Source organism: Tupaia chinensis, unplaced genomic scaffold, assembly GCF_000334495.1.
Source record: "Tupaia chinensis unplaced genomic scaffold, TupChi_1.0 Scaffold000099_1, whole genome shotgun sequence".
Taxonomy (NCBI): Eukaryota; Metazoa; Chordata; class Mammalia; order Scandentia; family Tupaiidae; genus Tupaia; species Tupaia belangeri.
In genome coordinates this window covers 5,868,671-5,888,704 of record NW_006159563.1, presented here as the reverse complement: position 1 = coordinate 5,888,704, position 20,034 = coordinate 5,868,671, and the positions used below count along the sequence as shown (strand labels likewise).

The following is a 20,034-nucleotide window of genomic DNA, read 5'->3' as shown; positions in this document are numbered from 1 at the left end:
CTGGCTGGACAGGCCTATGTTCATTAGGCTATATAATTCCTGATATTGAAATGGCATGGGGAAACGCCTCCTTGCCAATTCCCCCCTGAATAAATGCTAGACCACCCAAATGAGCAGGACCCCTAATTCCCTTGAACATCGCTCTTATTGGCATAGGGGGTATGACTACTGGCAGTAGCTCTCTCGGATTGCAACAGCGGTTGTCTGCTGAAACAGCTGAAGCTTTCAGAGTTACAGCAGAAAGCCTAACAAGGATACAGGAACAATTAGATTCCTTGGCAGGTGTTGTTTTACAAAACCACAGAGCCCTAGATCTTCTCACTGCAGGAGAAGGGGGAACTTGTATATGCCTGAAAGAAGAATGTTGTTTTTACATTAATCAATCTGGCTTAGTTCAGCAAGATATCAAAAATCATCTTGAAAAAGCCACAAAAATTGAAAAACTAGGATTTTCCTCATGGAACAATACAAACTGGCTTTTAAGTCTCTTGTTGCCACTAGCAGGCCCAGTTATAATGGTCATCTTAATCATAAGCTTTGGCCCTCCATTGTTACAAGCCTTTATTAAACTTGTTGCCAACCAAATACAATCTATCTTTATGTTACAACAGTATCAACCAATGCCTAATAATATTTACCTCTCTCCTCTAGACGAAGCCGAGAAGAAGAGACCTTCAGTCCATTTTTCCTGCATGATTTCAGGGTCTCAAGTCCTTGAGGGGGAAATGTGGTAGGCAGTTAGCCATGAGCAGGCAGCCCTAAGAGAAAAGTGAAAGGCTCCGAGCTCCGGGTGCCAGGAGGGCGAGGCAATTTGCCATCTTCCTTCCTTGAGGCCTGAGGGAAGTGCACAGGGATGATTCGTAGATTTTTCTCTTATCAGAAAGACCTAAGCAAGCGTTTTGGTCAATGCCCCAATTCCCATTAGGGCGATGGACTAATTGGGCAGCCTAATTGGGGCAACCTGGCTTGCATTGGGCACCATGCGCGATTAGGTGATCAAATTCCTCATTCTTTACCTGTGAGGAAGGTGCGCAGATGCAGGAAAAGAGCGTATGGATTCTAATTTAAAGGAAGAATATAGGCAGCGTAAGGGGCCTCCGTCTAATGAATATTCATGACCTCTAGTAATAAAAATAACGGTTAACTAGTATCAAGCGCGGTTGCCACCTGGCAATCTACCCAACAACCTTTTTGGGTGTACTTTCTTTCCTTTCTTTCTATTAAACCTTCTTTTCTACCTACTTCATTTGTGGTTGCGGTTTCATTTTGCGCCTAGGGACAGATCTCTAATTTTAGTGATCTGGACCCAAAGAACCAAGGATTTCACAACGCAGCTCGACACTCTCCCATCCGTTAACAAACCCACATTCTGTAGATGGTGAGCACCGGTGTTTCCCCCTAGCCTAGCAGACAGTATGACCCACAGCAGGTATGCAGTGGATGAGTGAATGAGTGAGTGACTGTGTGGGCAGAGGGATTACCAAACGGCCTGCTGAGAGTAACATGATGAAACAGAAATGCATGGGACAAAAAATGGACCAAGACAAAAAGCAAATTTAAGATTAAATGCTAAAAATGTTGTGCCCCCAGCTATTTAGCTGTTACTGTACTGTACAACCTAACAACAATAAAGTACTTGGCATGTGTTAGGAACTGCTGCAACCCCAACAGTTGGGGTACAGTTTTCATCCTTGTTTTGGCTATGAAAATACCCAGGGCCCAGAAGTTCAAGTGTCTGGCCCAAGACTGCATTATCAGTGAAGAGTTGAGTGTTGAATTCAGGCAGTCTACCTACTGAGTTAACACTGATTCTGGCTTTTATATCTTTCTAAAATTAGATGATTTTGTAAAATCTTTACATCTCTTTTGAAGAAAAAAAAAAAAAAAGGATAAGTGAAGATAGGTGTACCGCAAAAGGTCAAATTGCCCTTAACTTGAGTTAATCAAAATAAACACACCTCTGCTCATAGGAAGCTGTCCTCACTCATCTCCAGAGATTTCTTAAAGCCTGCAGGTCTCACTGGGGCCTCCTAGTTAGGTCTGTATTTTATTTTGCTCATGTTCAGTCAGCAGAACCTTGAAGTTTGAAAAGCCTTGGGTAGTTCTTTATGCTTAGATAGGACTCAGCTAGCCACTTGTACAAATAGAGTCTTTTCACATTCAATAACATTTGTTTGCAGAGCTCAGACATACATTAACAATTAGGCCGTCTTTATAGATTCTGTATCTGCAAATATTTGGTCAGGCTGTTGTAGGAGAGAGCCGAAGTGGGTACCAGAAGAGCCACAGTGGAAGTACCTGCAACTATTAGTACAGCTCGTGGAGACCCGATTTCATTTCTGTCCCTTCCCCTGCTGTGACCATGGTTTCCAGTGATTATTTCCACAAAGACTGCACTTTTCATCTTGCTTCCTCCTCTAGTGAAGCATGTCAAGTGCAACATTTCTCCTGCCTTACACGATTTTTGGCTCCAAGGAATTCTGAAAAGAGTGTGCAGTGTAAGATATGTAATTCCTCTTAAATGTGACCTTTCAAATGGAATGCAAAAGAAGAGGAGAAAGTAAACGCAAACCAATTGAAAAGCTTCTTGTAATTTGGTCAATAAATATGCTCAGTTCTCTCTCTCTCTCTCTATGTGTGTGTATATGTATATACATATACATATACACACACACAATCATATACACACATACACACATATATAAAATATATCATTGTTTTTTAATGACCCAATATACACACACACATGCACATATGTTTGTGCGTGTGTATGTATGTGTATGTGTACATATATATATATATATATATACACACGTATAGATATATATATCATCCACTAATTACAAATTCTGAGAAAGACTTTTTTAGAGAAATATGAAAATCAAGATTTATGTTTATCCTGCTAAAAATTCATACTATCAGTTATATAAATATAGCATAGCATATATTAAGCAATGTAATAAAACTTTGAAGGTCTGATAAATGTAGGCATCAAAGGCATCTTTGCCTTAGATTTTGGGATTGTGAATTCAATGGTTCATCAAAGAGAAGACAAATGCAAGACTGTTTTGGAGAACTTTAAAATGTAGTAGTTATTTTTACCCCCCAAAAATTATCAACACATTATTACCTATTACTAATAAAATTTTAAAGTGTTCCAACATGCTCTGAGTGGCCACTAACATACAAAGTCCGGAGGTGACATGGATTAATGACTGGCTAGGGAAGAGGTCATTCTGGTCTCACAGCTTTGAGCATGTGTTGTTATTTCTCTCTATGACAGATGTGTTAAATAAACATATATTGCAAAAATAAAGGCAGATACAACATGATTTATTCACTTAACTGGTTTTCCTTAGCTTTGTCAGAAATCCATTTAAGGGTTTTGAAAAATCTAGTGAGATTGATTTGCTTGCAGTCAATTACTCCATTCCTGGCACAAAATTTCTGTATTATTTTAATAAGTCTGCCAATTGCATAAGGACGTTGAAATCCATGAAGGAGCTCACTATTTGCCAACAACTATTTTTGAGGGGAATTCCATATGAATGGGAGAAAGGGACATAAAATTTAGGGAAATTAGTTAAGATTCTTTATTGCTCCATTTCAGATATTAAATTACATGTAATTTTGTGAAAGCTCCGATAATAAATGCTAAGTTTTAGCTCTGCAATAAATTACTTGTCTAAGCAGAAATGTGCCATTGAACAGGATCCAGCTGGTGTTCCTCAATAGTGGTGCTACTGATGTCTGGGGCGGGATACTTCTCTATCGGGCAGGATTGGTCCAAACAGTGCAGGTGTCCATCCACTTACTAGCAACCTCAGCTTCAAGGCACTGGGACAACCAAAAGCACTTCACACACTTGTATACACTCCCTCTGCCCAGTCTCAAGTAGACCGTGAATCTGTGGACCCTGGCTTTAATGCTATGTGCATCATGTGGACACTCTAGCCTACTGTGGTGGTAATAAGGAGTGGGATGCCACTGTGCAAGGCTGGACCAATCGGGAGGCCTGAGTTTGGTTCCCAGACCAACCTAAGTGGGCCAGGTACAGCAACTCTGGTCTATAACCCTGGCTGGGGCAAGAGGATTATAATAGGGTGAAACACACTCAAAAATCTCTTCCTCCTTCTCTCCTCCCCTACCTTTCTTAACAAATGCATGAGCAAATGAATGAATGGATGAATGCGGTAGTATGTGATTGTGAGTCACAGCCAGCTTGGGCAACATGGGGAGAGCCTGTCTGACACACGACATAAACGTTGCACTTGTGGTCCCAGCTACTCAGAAGGTTGAGGCAGGAGGATAGAAACACAGCGAGACTCCATCTAAAGCACCACACACACACATATGCACACATACACATGCACACGCACACACACACACGATGCAATCAATCACTGTTCTTCAAGGTTTCAAAACTTTCAGCTTTGGGACCAGCAGTTAGCGTAATGGCTATGTTGCTGGACTCTCATGTAGTCAACCGTGGTTCGCGTCCCGGACCCGGTGTCTTAAAACTCATGCCGGGTGCGTGTGTGTGCATGCCCAAGATCCCGAGAGGAGAATGGAGAAGGGATTGCAGCGTGGCCATCCCCCCCGGGGGTTGATTTCTCGCTTTCTGTCTCTCTTTGTCTCTCTGGCGAGCACACGTGCCCTATAGCAAAAACCTCTCCAAAAAAAACCCCAAAAAACAAACAACAAACCTTTCAGCTTTAACTAGCTTTAATTTATGACCTACTTGCTCAAAGTTGGCTCTAATTTTAACTCATTTTACTCAGTGTCTGATTTCTGAACAGATTCCTAGAGTTTAGCAACTACAAAGATCAGCATTGGTAACGAGTCCAGTCTAAACTGATGCTTTCCAGTGGCCACTAGTGTTGCTCTTTTAATCCATAACCTGCTAAAATAACAAACTCAGAACAAGATGAAAACAACCAGAGAAACTGAGATGGACAGAAAGCTCATAATGTCAGAATCTTGGAGAAATCTCCCAAACCTGTAATGCCAGAGAAGCTAAGCTGGCCTACCTGGCGTTGCCTTATAATACAATCTACTTGAAAAGAGGCAAGAAAACGGCCTGGGAGTGGGTGGTGCTAATTTTTGACATGACCAGAGTATAAGCACCTTCTCAACTTTCGATTTGCAGTGAGAGATCGCAACTCTCAGCACTCAATGGGCACGAGAAGGGGAGGGTCTGGCAGTGGGCACGCTATATTCTGGGACATGTCCCCAGAAATAAAACTGAATGTACAGAGTCAGGAAGAGTCGAGAAACTGCATGCTGGTGTCTTTTTAGCTCATCAAAGACCCAAGAGGCTAAAGAGAAGAAAATGTAACTAAGTTGATCAGGTTCAAGGAGTATGAGACACTGAATTCTGAAAAGCCACCAGGAATGCAGTTAAGTATATCAACTTGACCTCAAGCTACAGATCTGAGAAAGAATTGACCAGGCAACATGACCAGAGGCCAAGAAATGGCCACATGCTCTGCGTGGACAGACCCTTCATCACCTATGCTCAGAGGAAGAGTGGATAGCCGGTAATGATCTAGAAAAAAAAAAATGGAGATTTTAGAAAAGTCTTCAGGAATACTCAAGGTTGGTTCCGTGAACAGAAATATAGAAATTCTAAAGTAGAAATAACAATGGGCTGAGGTTAAGGTCAAGAAGATGAGATGGAAACCAACCATTGATTCAGGTCAGTGGGTGTTGAAAAGAGATCTGGCTCTTCCAGACAGATGCATGGCCTTGGGCAAACCACCGAACTTCTTTAAATGTTAGTCTCTCCATTGGTAACACATGGATCAAGATACCTGTTTCACAGGTTACCTTCAGCTTTAATGCAATAAGAAAAATAAACAGCAAAAGCACAGGGCCTGGGCATGTAGCAAATATTTAATAAATACTGGTCATCATTATTACTAACAAGCTTAGAGTAAAAAAAAACTGACTGCAGCAAAGAAAGAACTGAAAGGGACCAGCAGATGATGTAATGGCTATGTCACGGGGCTCCCGCATAGTTGACTGCAGTTCCAGTCAGACCTGGGGGCTTAAACTCACACCAGGCAGGTGTGCATGTGTGCCCAAAATCCCAAGAGGAGAATGGAGGAGAAGGGAATGTGGGGGGGCCATCCCCCCGGGGGGGGGGGGTGATTTCTTGCTTTCTGTCTCTCTGTCTCTCCAGCTAGCACACACGCCCTATAGCAAAAATCTCTCTAAAAAGGAATTAAAAAAAAAAAAACTGAAAGAAACTAAAAATACAATCAATAAAAATCTACACTGGAGATACTACAGAGCAGAATAAAATGGCAAAAAAAATGTCTAGTTGGTAATGGACATAAGCTCCAGACAACTAAGAAAAAAGACCAAGGATAGACAAGCTGAATAAGTGCTCCCACTTATTAATTAAAAATATTTTTGAGAAATAAATCAGAACAACAAAAAACAACAAGCTAAAATATGAAATTCCCGCAGTGAAGAATAATCTCTGCATGTAGATCAAAGGGCTCATTATATTTCAGGCAAAATTAATTTAAAAATATTTTAAAGTCCTATTTCTAGATATAACTTAGAAAATTTAAACTAGGAAGATAATTTTTAAAAATTTCTACAGAAAAAGTTCCAGGGACCCGCTTAACCAGAAAGCTCTTTGAAACATTCTGCAAACTGCTCCAAAACATATTTTGGAGAAAAAGATGGAAGAGCCATACAAATTGTTCCGTGAGATGTGTATAACCAAGATAACAAAACTTGAGAGAGGGGGGGGAAAAATCAACCCCTCTTTCATTTCTGAATTAAAGCAAAAACCCTAAATCCTCGAATTCAGCAGTATAATAAAAATTCATTCACATGCGCATGTTAGAATTACCCCAACAAAGCAAAGGTAGGCCAAGATAAATTTATCTATTAATATATCATGGTGTCAGAATATGACAGTCCTATTATAAGATAATCCCCATTTTCTCAGTGAGGAGCTCCGAATATTTTTCTGTCACCCTGAATAAATATTATGGGTATTCATGGAATAATCAACTATTTAAAATATAGTTTCACAAACACATTTGGAATCGGTGTTAAGTATCCTGGATTTTTTTTTTTTAATTGATTCTTTCTGGAGACCTTTATAAGCATTCAATATCAGCACTGATCAAAATGCTGTGTCAGGCTGTTCAAAATAAAGAAAATGGAGAAGGACTCGCAGAACGTGACAGATCTTGTAAGGATTCGAGTATGTGTCCTCGTCCAGAAGGGTATGTTTTGTAGGAAAAACAAATTTTATCTTAAATTCAATCTTCTTCACAGCAAGGCAGGCTTAGAAAATTACGGTATTTGGATAGCACTAATGTAACTAAATAAAGCTGCTTATTGTAGACACTCCCCCCACCCCCACCTCTGGCTGGGCTCCTCCATTGATCAATACTGACCCCCCCACCCCATGGAGAACACCACTCTATCAGGATAACATCAACATCGCCATCTCACAGGCAGGTCACTGCAGTGGAGCCAGAAACAATGACCCCTGGCTCTACCCGGCTATGGGACCTTGGGCAAGTTCTTTGCCCTTTACGTTGTTTAGTTCTCACATTTGCAAAATGGGATAATAGTTCTTCAAAAATTAATTATACATTGTTATTAGTTGAACTAGTTCATGTAAAGCACTTTAAAACTATGTCCCATACATAATAAGTGTTCAGTAAATGCTAGATTTGATTGCCATGTCTCGTGAAAAACAAAGCAAAACAAAAAACTCTTAAAAAGAGAAAGGTAGGGCAGGCAGGTGGCATGGTGGTAAAGGCATTGGACTCCCACATGGCTGAAAGCGGTTCGAGTATCAGACCTGGCAGCTTTCTCACTTTCTCTTTCTCTCTCTCTGGTCAAATTGAAAATAATAATAATAATAAATAAAATTAAATAATTCGTTTAGAAAAAAGTAGAATACTAACACTCATTCCTCAGATAGCACCTCCTCCCTACCCAGTCACTTCCAGTAAAACTCCTCAGATGACAAGCTCTGATCTCACACTTGGAATTTCCAGACACATTTTTATGTTTTAGCCAAGGATCAATAAGGATATGAGAAAGCCACTGTCGTGGAAAATAGACTAACACAAAGACAGAAACAAACTGAAAAATCAAAAAAGAATTTGAAAGTAAAAGACACTGTTGGGAACATAAGGAAACTTTTAAAAATATGTATATACCTATATACATATATACATATGTACACATATTAAAATTAAGGGTTCAGGGAACCAGCAGTTAGCGTAATGGCTATGTCGCTGGACTCTCACGTAGTCGACCTCGGTTCGAGCCCCAGACCAGGTGGCTTAAAACTCACGCCGGGCGCGTGTGCGTGCATGCCCAGGATCCCGAGAGAATGGAGGAGAAGGGATTACGGCGTGGCCATCCCCCCTGGGGGGGGTGATTTCTCACTTTCTGTCTCTCTGTTTCTCTCTGTCTGGCGAGCGCACGCACCATATAGCAAAAACCTTTCAAAAAAAAAATGAGGGGGAGGGGATCATATACACAACAGATTAGGAGCCAAAAAGGTATTGCCACAATGAAAATAATTTTCAAAATTTATCTCTGAGAGCTGGGATTATACATTTTCTTTCTTCTGTATTTTTTTTAATTTTCTATAGTCAACGTGCATAACTTTTATCATCAGAAAACAATCTGAATACTAAAAAACTAGGGGATTCTAGATTTAAATGTCCCCAATTCTTATCTGTCTTCAAAATGTCACCATCTGTCATTTTCCAGTGATACAAAGAGTCAACAGGAGCCATAGTCATAGAAGAGACCTGAGCTGCAGACAGAGGGGAGAATAAGCCATTCCAGGGTTTCACTATCCAAAAGCCCAGGGTGTGAGTGCTATCAACTCGTATTTACTTGGTTAGTGAACACTTGTTTTTGAGCATACTCCCAAACTATTTTGCCCTTTGCAGGAAAGGAGGAAAGACCCATAATTCTTTTCTGTAGACGCATCTTTCTGGCCATTGTTACCATGCCTCCAAGACTGCAGTTAGCATTTATTTTAATAAGGAAATGCTAACTGCTCCAATCTGTCTTCATTCCACTTATCGAACACCATGTCCTAGGCTTTGCCAAGAGATGATTTTCCTATTGACAGACTTACCTGTGGAGAAGATAAACACCGTGTTGTTCCAGAGCCCACGACTTTTTAAGGCTGCAGTGACATTTCCTACTGCTTCATCCATAAGGGACACCATTCCTGCATAGTGATGCCTGTTCTTATCTTGGATGAAGTCGTATGGCTTCAGGTACTCCTCAGGGACTTGAAGGGGCTCGTGGACAGACTGGAGAGCAAGGTAGAGAAACAGAGGCTGGAAAGAGAGTGTGGTGCAAATCAGTTAGGAGGGCATTAAATATAAAAGGATAAGATAACCCAGCCTTAGCCGTTAATAAAAATTATATTATGAAAACCCACAAAATGCACTGAAAATGTTTATAAAACATATACGTGGTAAGGGCCTTATAACCAGAATATATAAAGAACTTAACAATTCAACTTACAACTCAACAATAAAAGATAATTCCTCCGATTACAAAAATGGGCAAAGAATCTGAACGGATAGTTCTCCAAAGATATGACTGTCACACATGAAAAGATGGTCACCGTCATCGGTCATTACAGACACGCAAATCAAATCCGCAGCAAACTACTGCTTCTTCCTCACAAGGGTGGCTATCATTTTTAAAACGGAAAATAACTAATGTCGGTGAGGATATGGAGAAACTGGAGTCCTCGCTCAGAGCCAAGAGGAAACTAAAATGGTATATGCAGCCACTTTGGAAAAACAGTTTGGTAGTTCTTAAAATTGTTAACTATATAGGGTTACCATATGACCTAAGATTTCCATTCCTGGAGAAATGAAAGCTTATATACGAAAAAACTTGTAGGACTGCTTATTGCAGCATTATTCATAGCAGCCAAAAAGTGAAAACAGCCCAAAGTATCCATCAATTCATGAATGGATAAACAAAGTATGTTACACACAGACATCAAAACCTTCATGGGGAAAGGGAATTCTGTACGAGTTTATTTACTTATTTCAGTCATCAGAGGACATGTGCACTCCTCAGAGAAACAGAGTGAGGAAGAAAGCATCCCCAAATAGGGGCATGGTCACGTTATAATTCCTTCCTCTCCTGTTCTCCATCCTGTCAGGATTTGGAGCACATAGAATATGCACCTAGCATGCTCTTCAACTGCTAGGGGTGGGATTTAAACTATGCTTGGCCATGTGAGATCCAGCTCCCTTAACCACTAGGCTTCAGGACTAGCCCTAGCATAAGTTTATTTTGTAGCAAAATCAATTTTGAAATCCATACATTTTTTTCATAATTTGCATTTTCTATGTGTCTTTTTGAATACCCCTCTCGCATCCTTGTGAGAGAATAAGGGGTAACCATATGTAGACACCCAAACATGTATTTATTGTTTAGATCTTCAAAACTTAGAAATAAATTTATTTTCTCTCTTTTTAAAATAATTTGCTACAGGCCACATGCACTTGGCCAGGGAAGAGGGCAGGGAGAGAATTCACTCTCCCAGGGGGATGACCATACAACAACCCCTTCTCCTCTTAGGATTGTGGGTATACAAGCACATGCCCCGGCATGTTTTTCAAGCTGCCAGGTCTGGGACTTGAACCACGCACTCAGCCATGTAGGATCCAGCCACCTTAACCATCACACTACCTGGTTGGCCAGTTTCCCTGCACCTCTAGCCACAGCCTCGGCTCACTGTTAGCCTAAGGCAAGCAGTCACCCTCCTGGGGCTGGACTCACTGTTACTACCTGCTACTGACTTGGGTCCTGGCCCAACCACACCTTGGCCTTTGGAGACTGGCTGGCCCATTGTGACCCTTCTGCATCCTGATTCCAACGATGGAATGCTGGGCCTGACCTCCATCTCCACCGACCTGTGGGTTCATGCTGGAGCCTCACTGCTCGCCTTTTCTTGGGGTCCAGTTCCCTGTTCTGATCAATTCAGAGCTGCTACTTTTACACCGGGCCTAATGTAACCCTTTCAGGTGCTAGGAACATGGAATCCTAGATGTAAGATCATGATTAAATAGTTACATATTATGTAAAAGACAGACATTATCATCATAAGCTATACTCATGTGTAAGATGCTAAGGATTCTTTTTCTTCACATATTGTACCATATGGTTCCTAAGATGTATACTCTAAATATCCCCACCATGCTAAGAAACCTTATTTCAGTGAGGAAGAAAGTTTTTTTTTTTTATTTTTTAGCATATTTTTCCTAGCATAAATTTAAAAAAAAAGCATATAGTAGGTTTGAAATTGTTATTTGTATCTATGACTCCCAAATCATGACTTTGGTGGGTTTATTGTTTGTTTGTTTGTTTGTTTGCCATAGGGCATGTGTGCTCACAGAGAGAGACAAAAACAGTGAGAGGGAAAGTGAGAAATCACCCATCCAGGGGATGGTCACGTTGCAATCCCTTCTCCTCCATTCTCCTCCTGGGATTTTGTGCATGGACACGTACGTGCCTGGCATGATTTTCAAGCCTCCATGTCCAGGACTTGAACCTTAGTCAGCCATGTGAGAATCCAGCATCTTAAGTACCACACCACCCGCTGGCCCCAGGGCACTCTTCTTAACACATGTGAAATGGTTATTAGCAGTATCTCTCTGAATCTAGCAGCAATGGCTGTGCTTCTGTTATTAAATACCTCCATATGCTTTTCTTCCCTCAAGCCCTCTTTAAATAAGCACAATTTTAAGTTGGCTTGTGGATACTTATGTGTATGTCACTAATAATTTCCATCTTACAACAAGTTGCGTATTATAGTCTATATATAGTACCTGAGAAATTAACACAGAATTAAACACTGTGATCAAATGATGAAAAGTGCAACTCCTGAAACTGATGAGATGCATTTGAGACTTGAAAATGTAAACATCTGCATTAGCTGTCTTAAACAAACATCCTTGAGTTATTCCTCAACTACTGATGACTTCATTCATTTGTGCCTGTAGGAAAATAACCATCCTCTCATCTGGTGATTTCCATAATGTTAATTATGAGTAGCTAATAACACTTCCTTGGTGGCTTGCAAGGTCTTAGGGCCACCCATTGTCCTTAGTTCCTGGACTGTCCCCCCACCCCAGTTAAGGCAGCCCACCCACAAAGAACTATGTCACTCTGGCTGCTTTCTCTTATCTGCTTAATATTATGGGGCACTATGAGAAATGCTCTATTTTTCTGTAATGAAGGGAATTTTATTACAAGCAGATTATAGTCATTGCATGATTAAAGTATTGTCAGAACATAAGCGTGCAAAAGGGAGGTTGGTTTCTGCTTGCCTCTGTGTTGGATGGGAGTGCCCTGAATGATACGCCACAGGACACTCTTACCTGCATCCAGTGTCAGCAGTGGCTGCATATCCAAATCACAGGTTGGACATGGGGGAGGGAGGACAATGAAATACAGTGCCTGGGCCCCACCTCAGACCAATGAATCACAACTTTTTCCTTGAAGTTTCCCAGCTGATTCTAACATACAGTTAGGACAGGAACCATGAAGTTGAATCATGGACTGAGACTTAGACTCACTGGTTTTAGATATTAGCTGTGATCTAGGGAGGCTGATTAGGTGCATAAGCTCTAGAATAGACATGAATTTAAATTCTGCTTCTGACTTTCAGTAACTCTTTGACCTTAAACAACTTATTTAACTTCCCTAAGCCAGTTTGCTTATGTGTAAAACAGCGCATACCTCAAAGGGTAATATGCCCTTCCCCTGCCTGAGACCTTACTTTGTTCTTTTTTTTTTTTTTTTTTTGGAGAGATTTTCACTGTAGGGCGCGTGCGCTCGCCAGACAGACAGAGAGAGACATAGAGACAGAAAGCGAGAAATCACCCCCCAGGGGGGATGGTCACGCTGCAATCCCTTCTCCTCCATTCTCCTCTCGGGATCCTGGGCATGCATGCACACGCGCCCGGCGTGAGTTTTAAGCCACCGGGTCCGGGACACGAACCGCGGTCGACTACGTGGGAGTCCAGCGACATAGCCATTACGCTAACTGCTGGTTCCCACCTTACTTTGTTCTTTAGATGTTAAGCTGTATCTCTAAAACGACAGGCATCTGGAGGAAAACTGAACATAAGCCAATTACTCAGCAGCTGCCTTTCCAACTATCAGAATATTGGTTTTGATCTGAACTTAAAACCTTGTTTTTGGAGCCAGCAGGTGGCATACCGCTTAAGACACTGGACTCCCACACAGCTGCTCATGTTTCAAGTCCCAAATCCGGTGGCTTGAAAATCACACTGGGCATGTGTATGCGTGTGTGCCCAAAATCCCAGGAGAGAATGGAGGAGAAGGGTCTGTGGTATGACACTTAGCCCTGGGGAGTGATTTCTCATTTTCACTCTCGCTATCTCTCTTTCTCTCTGGTAAGAGCACATGGCCTATGGCAAACACCTTAAAAACAAATAAAACAATCCCGTTTTCCCTATAAGAGAACATTCTTATTTCATGTTCCACAGCAACAGTGGTTGTTCCAAGACGTCAGCATGTAATAGTGAAAAAAAGCCAAAAGTGAGCAAAGCTAAGGATACACACCAGGGAAGATTCCCAACATAGAGTTATAGAGCAGGCACATGCAGGGCCAGGGAGCAATCGAGCCCAAAAGGGAGTTAGCAGCTGAGTATCAGGTCAGAAGGAGTGTCAGAGGCAGAAGCCACCTTGTGACCTGCTCTGAGGGCCTCCAGGCATTGCCAGAGAGGCAAAGTGCCGGAAATTGGGAGAACCGGACCACAGTGCACTGTAATTTGTTGTGTCAGGGTGCAACTGCACCAATAGTTTCGCAGGTGTGTTCATGCAGCTCATAATAATGGCATGTTTTGAGCCCAGGGTCTGTCAGAACAAATATCTGACTCTGTTTCAAAGCAATGATAAGCTAAGTACAGAGAATTTAACTTAAACTTAAGCTGATAAGGTTAACTAAAGGTTAACAATAACAAACTAAGCCTATTCAGACTCTTTTCTATTTTTACCTATTGATAAGTCCAAAGATTTCAGGACACATACACAATAGCTTCAGTATAGGAAATGTGAAAAACGGGCTCATCAATACACCAAATGTATGGATTGGAAGGACTCAATACTGTTAAGACGTCACTTCTCCTTGAGCTAGCCTATAGATTGTGACCAAATCCAAGCAGGTAGTTCTTTCTTCTGTCTGACAGAGATTTACCAGCTGATTCTAAGTTTCAACTGGGAATGCAAAAGATCTAGAATAGCCAAAATAATCTTATGGTGGTGGTAAAGGAATACAAAGTTAGAGGATTTATTCTGAATATAAAATTTGTAAATCCCTTAATAGAAAAATTGTCACAAGAAAGTTTCATATAAGCCAGTTTTTAAAGAGTCATTTTACCAATTACTTTCAGCAATACAATACGACAAAATAATAAAACTATGAGATGTCAAAAAGTTTGTAGAAAAGTGGATTTAAAGCATGCATTTATTTTAGTGGTATAAAGAAATCCACAGAATTTTTTCATGAACCTTTTGAATGACCCCCCCGCCCCATATAGTTCTGAGAGACTACAGACAAAATATTCTTCCAGGTGTGAAGGTGTGATCTGGGTCCACGCTCTTCAGAATCAGTTTTTAAGAGTTTCTTGGGACCAGCAGTTAGCATAATGGCTATGTTGCTGGACTCCCATGTAGTCAACCGTTGTTTAATGGCTATGTTGCTGGACTCCCATGTAGTCAACCGTGGTTCGCATCTCGGACCCAGTGGCTTAAAACTCACGCCAGGAGTGTGTGCATGTGTGCCCAAGATCCCGAGGGGAGAATGGAGGAGAAGAGATTGCGGCGTGGCCATCCCCCCCTGGGGGGTGATTTCTTGCTTTCTGTCTCTCTGTCTCTGTCTGGCGAACGCACGCGCTCTATAGCAAAAACCTCTCAAAAATAAATAAATAAATAAATAAGAGTTTCTTTAAAATGCTGATGTGTTTTCTCCCAGACCTACTAAATCACACCCTTGGAGACTGGCTCCAAGAATCTTCATTTCTAACGATCTTCCCAGGTTGATTCTGTTGTACTCTGAAATCTGAAAATTTCCATAGATTTCATTAGACTCTTACCTAAACAATAGTGACCTTTTCCTATATCAAAAAAGATGTTATGTTAGCAATATTTTGGTATCAACGAAGAAACAAGTCTTACCTTCTCTGGTGGGTGGTTAGTTATAAGGGTCGTAGCCCTTTCAGTAAATATGTTTGTTGAATACATATTTTTGTATCCTGTTGCAACTTCTTCACCATCTCGAAAATCAAGAGCGCATCGTGTGACATTCAAAGCTTCGATTAGTGTACAGCGCTCATGGGAATAGTAATCTTCACTCCCTAGAAGATATCCTGCACCAAGAAAGGAAGACCAGTGTAGTCAGCATAGCAGACAACTTGTTAAACAAACTCATGTTTCAGCATTTAACAGCCTAATGCAATTGATTACCCGTGACAAGGCTAATCAAATGACAAGGCCAATCAGAGCGCCATTTCTTAACATCTCTATATTTGGTGGCAAAAGGCCTTAAAATCTTACTGTATAAAAATTCAAATCCACTCCTCTCTCCCGTCTTTCAGAGCACAGACTTTCTGATGTAACTAAGTGGGTGCTTCCAAATAAACGTGGCTTAAAAAAACCAGAGTTCAGATGCAGGAAAGGCAGTAACCTTGTAATCCTTTAAAGTTAGCTGATGGCAAAAGGAATCTATGGGTAATGTGATTTGTCGTAAGTTTTTACTCTCAGGAGATCATGTAAATGAGCCCAGGGCGCAACACTTGTTATGAAGGTTAGGAGACTGGCTTCAAGGTTATTTACAGGCGCTGTGTTGAGAGGGTTCATCTTTAGTCAGAGGCTGACACCCACTGGTGAAAGATGCAAACCTTTCCAAACAGAGGCTCTCTAGACAGACAGCCAAAAGATCAAACTGAAACACGGCTCTGAAATTAGGTTTTCCTACCTTCGGTGATCTCACTTTTGCTCCCAGTTTAAGTGGCATCAACTGCCTATCTCACAATTTAGACTTAAGCATGCAAGAAAATGGATTTTCTTGATTAGTCGTCATTTCTGCAATGTTCCATGTTTTCCTAAAATATTAAAATAAGCTGTGCTGCGTGTTAGATAATTACATCTATAATAAATAGGCAAATCTATAGTGACAGAAATAGGTTAGTGGCTGCCGATAGCTGGAGGAGCAGGGGGAAAATCGAGGAGTGATTGCTCACGGGAATGGGTTTCTGTTTGGGGTATGGAAAATGTTCTACAATTGGATTATGACAATACTGGCACAAACCTATGAATTTATTAAAAATCATTGAACTGGACACTTTAATTGGGTGAAGTGTATGGTATGTGGTTAACTCAATAAAGCTATTAAAAAGAAAAAAGCTTTGCTGAATTCTTAGCTAGTTCCTGACATACATACTACTTATTAACCTTAAAATGAGGACAAGAAAATTCTCCTTTTCCTATAATGACAGCTAAGAACCATCTATACTTACATAATAAATCAGTTAATCTGTAATTAATTCCTCCTTTTCCATAAGCCAATAAACTCAAAGTCCTAAATACAAGAAATACCTTAAACTGTTATATGGTAATCTGTTCTTCTACATATATAGTAGAAAGAGAAACCCAAAATGTTTGTCAATTACTGTGTAATAAGAAAAGATATGTATTCATCAAAATAATTTCAGCCCTTTATATGGGTGGTTGAAGCCATCAAGACTGGAGTTCTATTTGGGATTTTTAATAACTATTGAGTATTTATTAGCTTGAAGGAAATCACTTCAGATTCTATCTGTAAACAGTTTCATATCATTTGGGAGAAAATATGCATAGGATATACCTGAGCACAAAATTTATGAACTGTAAATATCAAAAAGATATTACAAGGGTCCAGCATTTGGCAAGGTGGCTAAGGCACTGGATTCCCACATAGCTAACTGTGGTTCAAGTCCCAGACCTGGAGGCTTGAAAATCATGCTGGGTGCATGTGCATGCTGCCCAAAATCCTGAGAAAGGAATGGAGGAGAAGGGATTGTGGCATGGTCATCCCCTTAGGGGTGATTTCTCTCTCTCTCTTTCTCTCTCTCTCTCTGGAAAGAGTATACACTCTATGGCAAAAAATCTTGAAAAAAAAAAAAGGATATTACAATAGAAGAAATAATTCCAGAAATGGAACTATGTGTTCATATGCTTGGCCAAACTCATACCAAGCAACCATGTGCCAACCACAGAGTGATTTTCATCATAACAGTGAGTCGCTGTTTGTAAGATGAGCTTACAAATAGCATGTAAGTTTGAACTTACATGCTGAATCTAAAGATGATGGCAGCCTGTGCTTTCTTGAGAAAAACTAGAAAATGCTTTTTGAAGAACTAAATCTCTGACTGCTTGCTTGCTTTCTTTTTCTTAAACATTTTCCTTGTCTTCTGAAGGTTTTATGATGCATTGTTTTTATTTATTTTTAAGAATTATTCATTTAATTTTAATTATTTTTTTTAATTCAATTGGACCAGAGAGAGGGAGAGAGAGAGAGAAAGCTGCCAGGTGCAGGACTCAAACTAAGACTGATCTATGTGGGAGTCCAGTGCCTCAACGACCATGCCACCTGCCGGCTCCCTGACTACTTTATTTAACAGCTTTATTAAGATATAATTCACAGGGACCATCAGCTAGCGTAGTGGCTATGTCGCTGGACTCCCACGTAGTCGACCACGGTTCGTGTCCCGGACCCGGTGGCTTAAAACTTACGCCGGGCGCGTGTGCGTGCGTGCCCAAGATCCCGAGAGAAGAATGGAGGAGAAGGGATTGCAGCGTGGCCATCCCCCCTGGGGGGTGATTTCTCGCTTTCTGTCTCTCTGTCTCTCTCTGTCTGGCGAGCACACGTGCCCTAAAGCAAAAACCTCTCCAAAAAAAAAAAAAAAGATATAATTCACATACCATACAAGTCACTGGTTTTAAAGTGCATAGCCCGTTGGGAACCAGCAGTTAGTGTAATGGCTATGTCGCTGGACTCCCACGTAGTCGACCACGGTTCGTGTCCCGGACCCGGTGGCTTAAAACTTACGCCGGGCGCGTGTGCGTGCGTGCCCAAGATCCCGAGAGAAGAATGGAGGAGAAGGGATTGCAGCGTGACCATCCCCCCTGGGGGGTGATTTCTCACTTTCTGTCTCTATGTCTCTGTCTGTCTGTCTGGCGAGCGCACGTGCCCTACAGTGAAAATCTCTCCAAAAAAAAAAAAAAGTGCATAGTCCGTTGATTTTTAGGGTCTTTGTAGGGCTGTGCAACCATCCTTCAATCATGACTGCTTGTCCCAGTGGTGATGGCTCCATGGCCATCATACCTTTCTTGGCTGCAAATCTCCATTTATATGAATGTGGGGCAATTGTTCATCTAAGTCAAGGTGAGTCTTCTTAATTTTCAAAAGATATCATTTCTACCTTTGATTCAACTGAATTTTCAAGTACATAACTTGGCTTTTGATTAAAAATAAATAGCTAAAGTCCATCCCTTTGCCAGAGTACAGAGAGTAACTCATCTTTTACCAAAGCCCTCATTGAAAAACTGCAGTCAAGCCATTTGTTTCTGTAGAATTTACAAAATGACAAAGTGGTTATATACCCAAGCCTTATTTTTCTTTTAGAAGTATTTATTTTATTTTATTTATTTATTTTAAAATTTGCTATAAGGCACATGCACTCACCAGAGAGAAACACAAAGAGAGAGGGAAAATAAGAAAGCAAGCCACCAGGTCTGGGACTAGAACCATGGTAGGCCATGTGGGAGTCCAGGGCCCTAACCAACATGTCACCTACTGGCCTCCCAAGCCTGATTTTTTACTGGCTATTTCAGGATACTGAGGATATATCAGGTTCATCAGAGAAGAATGCCACAATTGATTAGTAATGTCTGCTGGAGAACCTGAATGGGAGGGGGTGCACACTCGTCCCTGCCTGAGGTCCTTGGCCTTGATACTGAGGCACTGTAATCATGGACTTTAACTGCCCTGTTTTGGTCTCCAGGTAATCACTTTTATTGAATTGTATTATACTTTGGTGCTTTGGTTCTAGCTTTAATGGAAAAGAATACTTTAAGAAACATTTAACAAAAAAATCACCACTTTAGTTCCTAAAATAATTTTAAGCATGCTATTCACCTTGTCTTCTCCCAAAGGAGAAATTTCTCTCAGGACTAAGAGCCAGCAAATGCAGTGCTTCACTCTTCTTGAACAACTGGTTTCCATGATGATCTTATAAATAATTATTCTTATAGCTTCCTCCACTCCTCAGCCTTTATTTGTTTGTTTGTTTGTTTTGCTTTGGATATATGAAATCTAGAATCTCAGACTTGAATGGGAAGGTCATCTAGAGTCAAACAGCTTCTCTCTTGTATGAAATTTGGTGCCATTAAACGATCTCATCTTTTTCTACTTGCTCTGATTTTTTATTCTATTTAAATTTTATATGTTCAATATGTATTCCTTTTTGGCTACGGCAGGCTGTAAATAAGTAAAGAAACAGATGGGAGGTAGGAAGGTAGCTAAATAGCTAACAGAAAGACAGCTCAATATGAAAAGCTCCTGACAGAAAGATATGTAGCGACTGGCATAACAAACAGGTTATTAATTGAGGCTTAAAGAGGGTACATCTTAAAATAAACTTAGGCTTCTTGTTTATTTTTATGGGGTTATCAAGTTCATAAAATGCTTCCTGTTATTTCTCATGACCCATTCTATCACCCCAACAGAATGCCACCAAGAGCTGAGCACAGAAAGCGGCCCTGCCATGGGGCTGATTCTCTTCGTGTTCAAGTATCTATGCCGTTATTTCATCTGAGTACACTTGGCTGTGTTTTACGAGATGGTTGCAGTTGGTCTGAGTTGGTAAAGAAACATATGTATTCCCATTACCAAAGTAGGTGTCAAAGCCTCGGCGCGTTGGAAGGCACTCT

General features: G+C 40.8%; 1 protein-coding gene across 1 annotated transcript in view; it reads right to left on the bottom strand.

Annotated features, from left to right (window-relative positions):
• ARSB (arylsulfatase B) overlaps positions 1-20,034 on the bottom strand; it is a gene marked incomplete at its 5' end in the record, with an annotated part of 208,355 nt that overhangs the window by 156,631 nt on the left and 31,690 nt on the right. Inside the window, 3 exon segments of the mRNA XM_027769959.1 lie at positions 9,140-9,347; positions 15,241-15,431; positions 19,994-20,034. Coding sequence (XP_027625760.1) covers positions 9,140-9,347; positions 15,241-15,431; positions 19,994-20,034 — 440 coding nt within the window.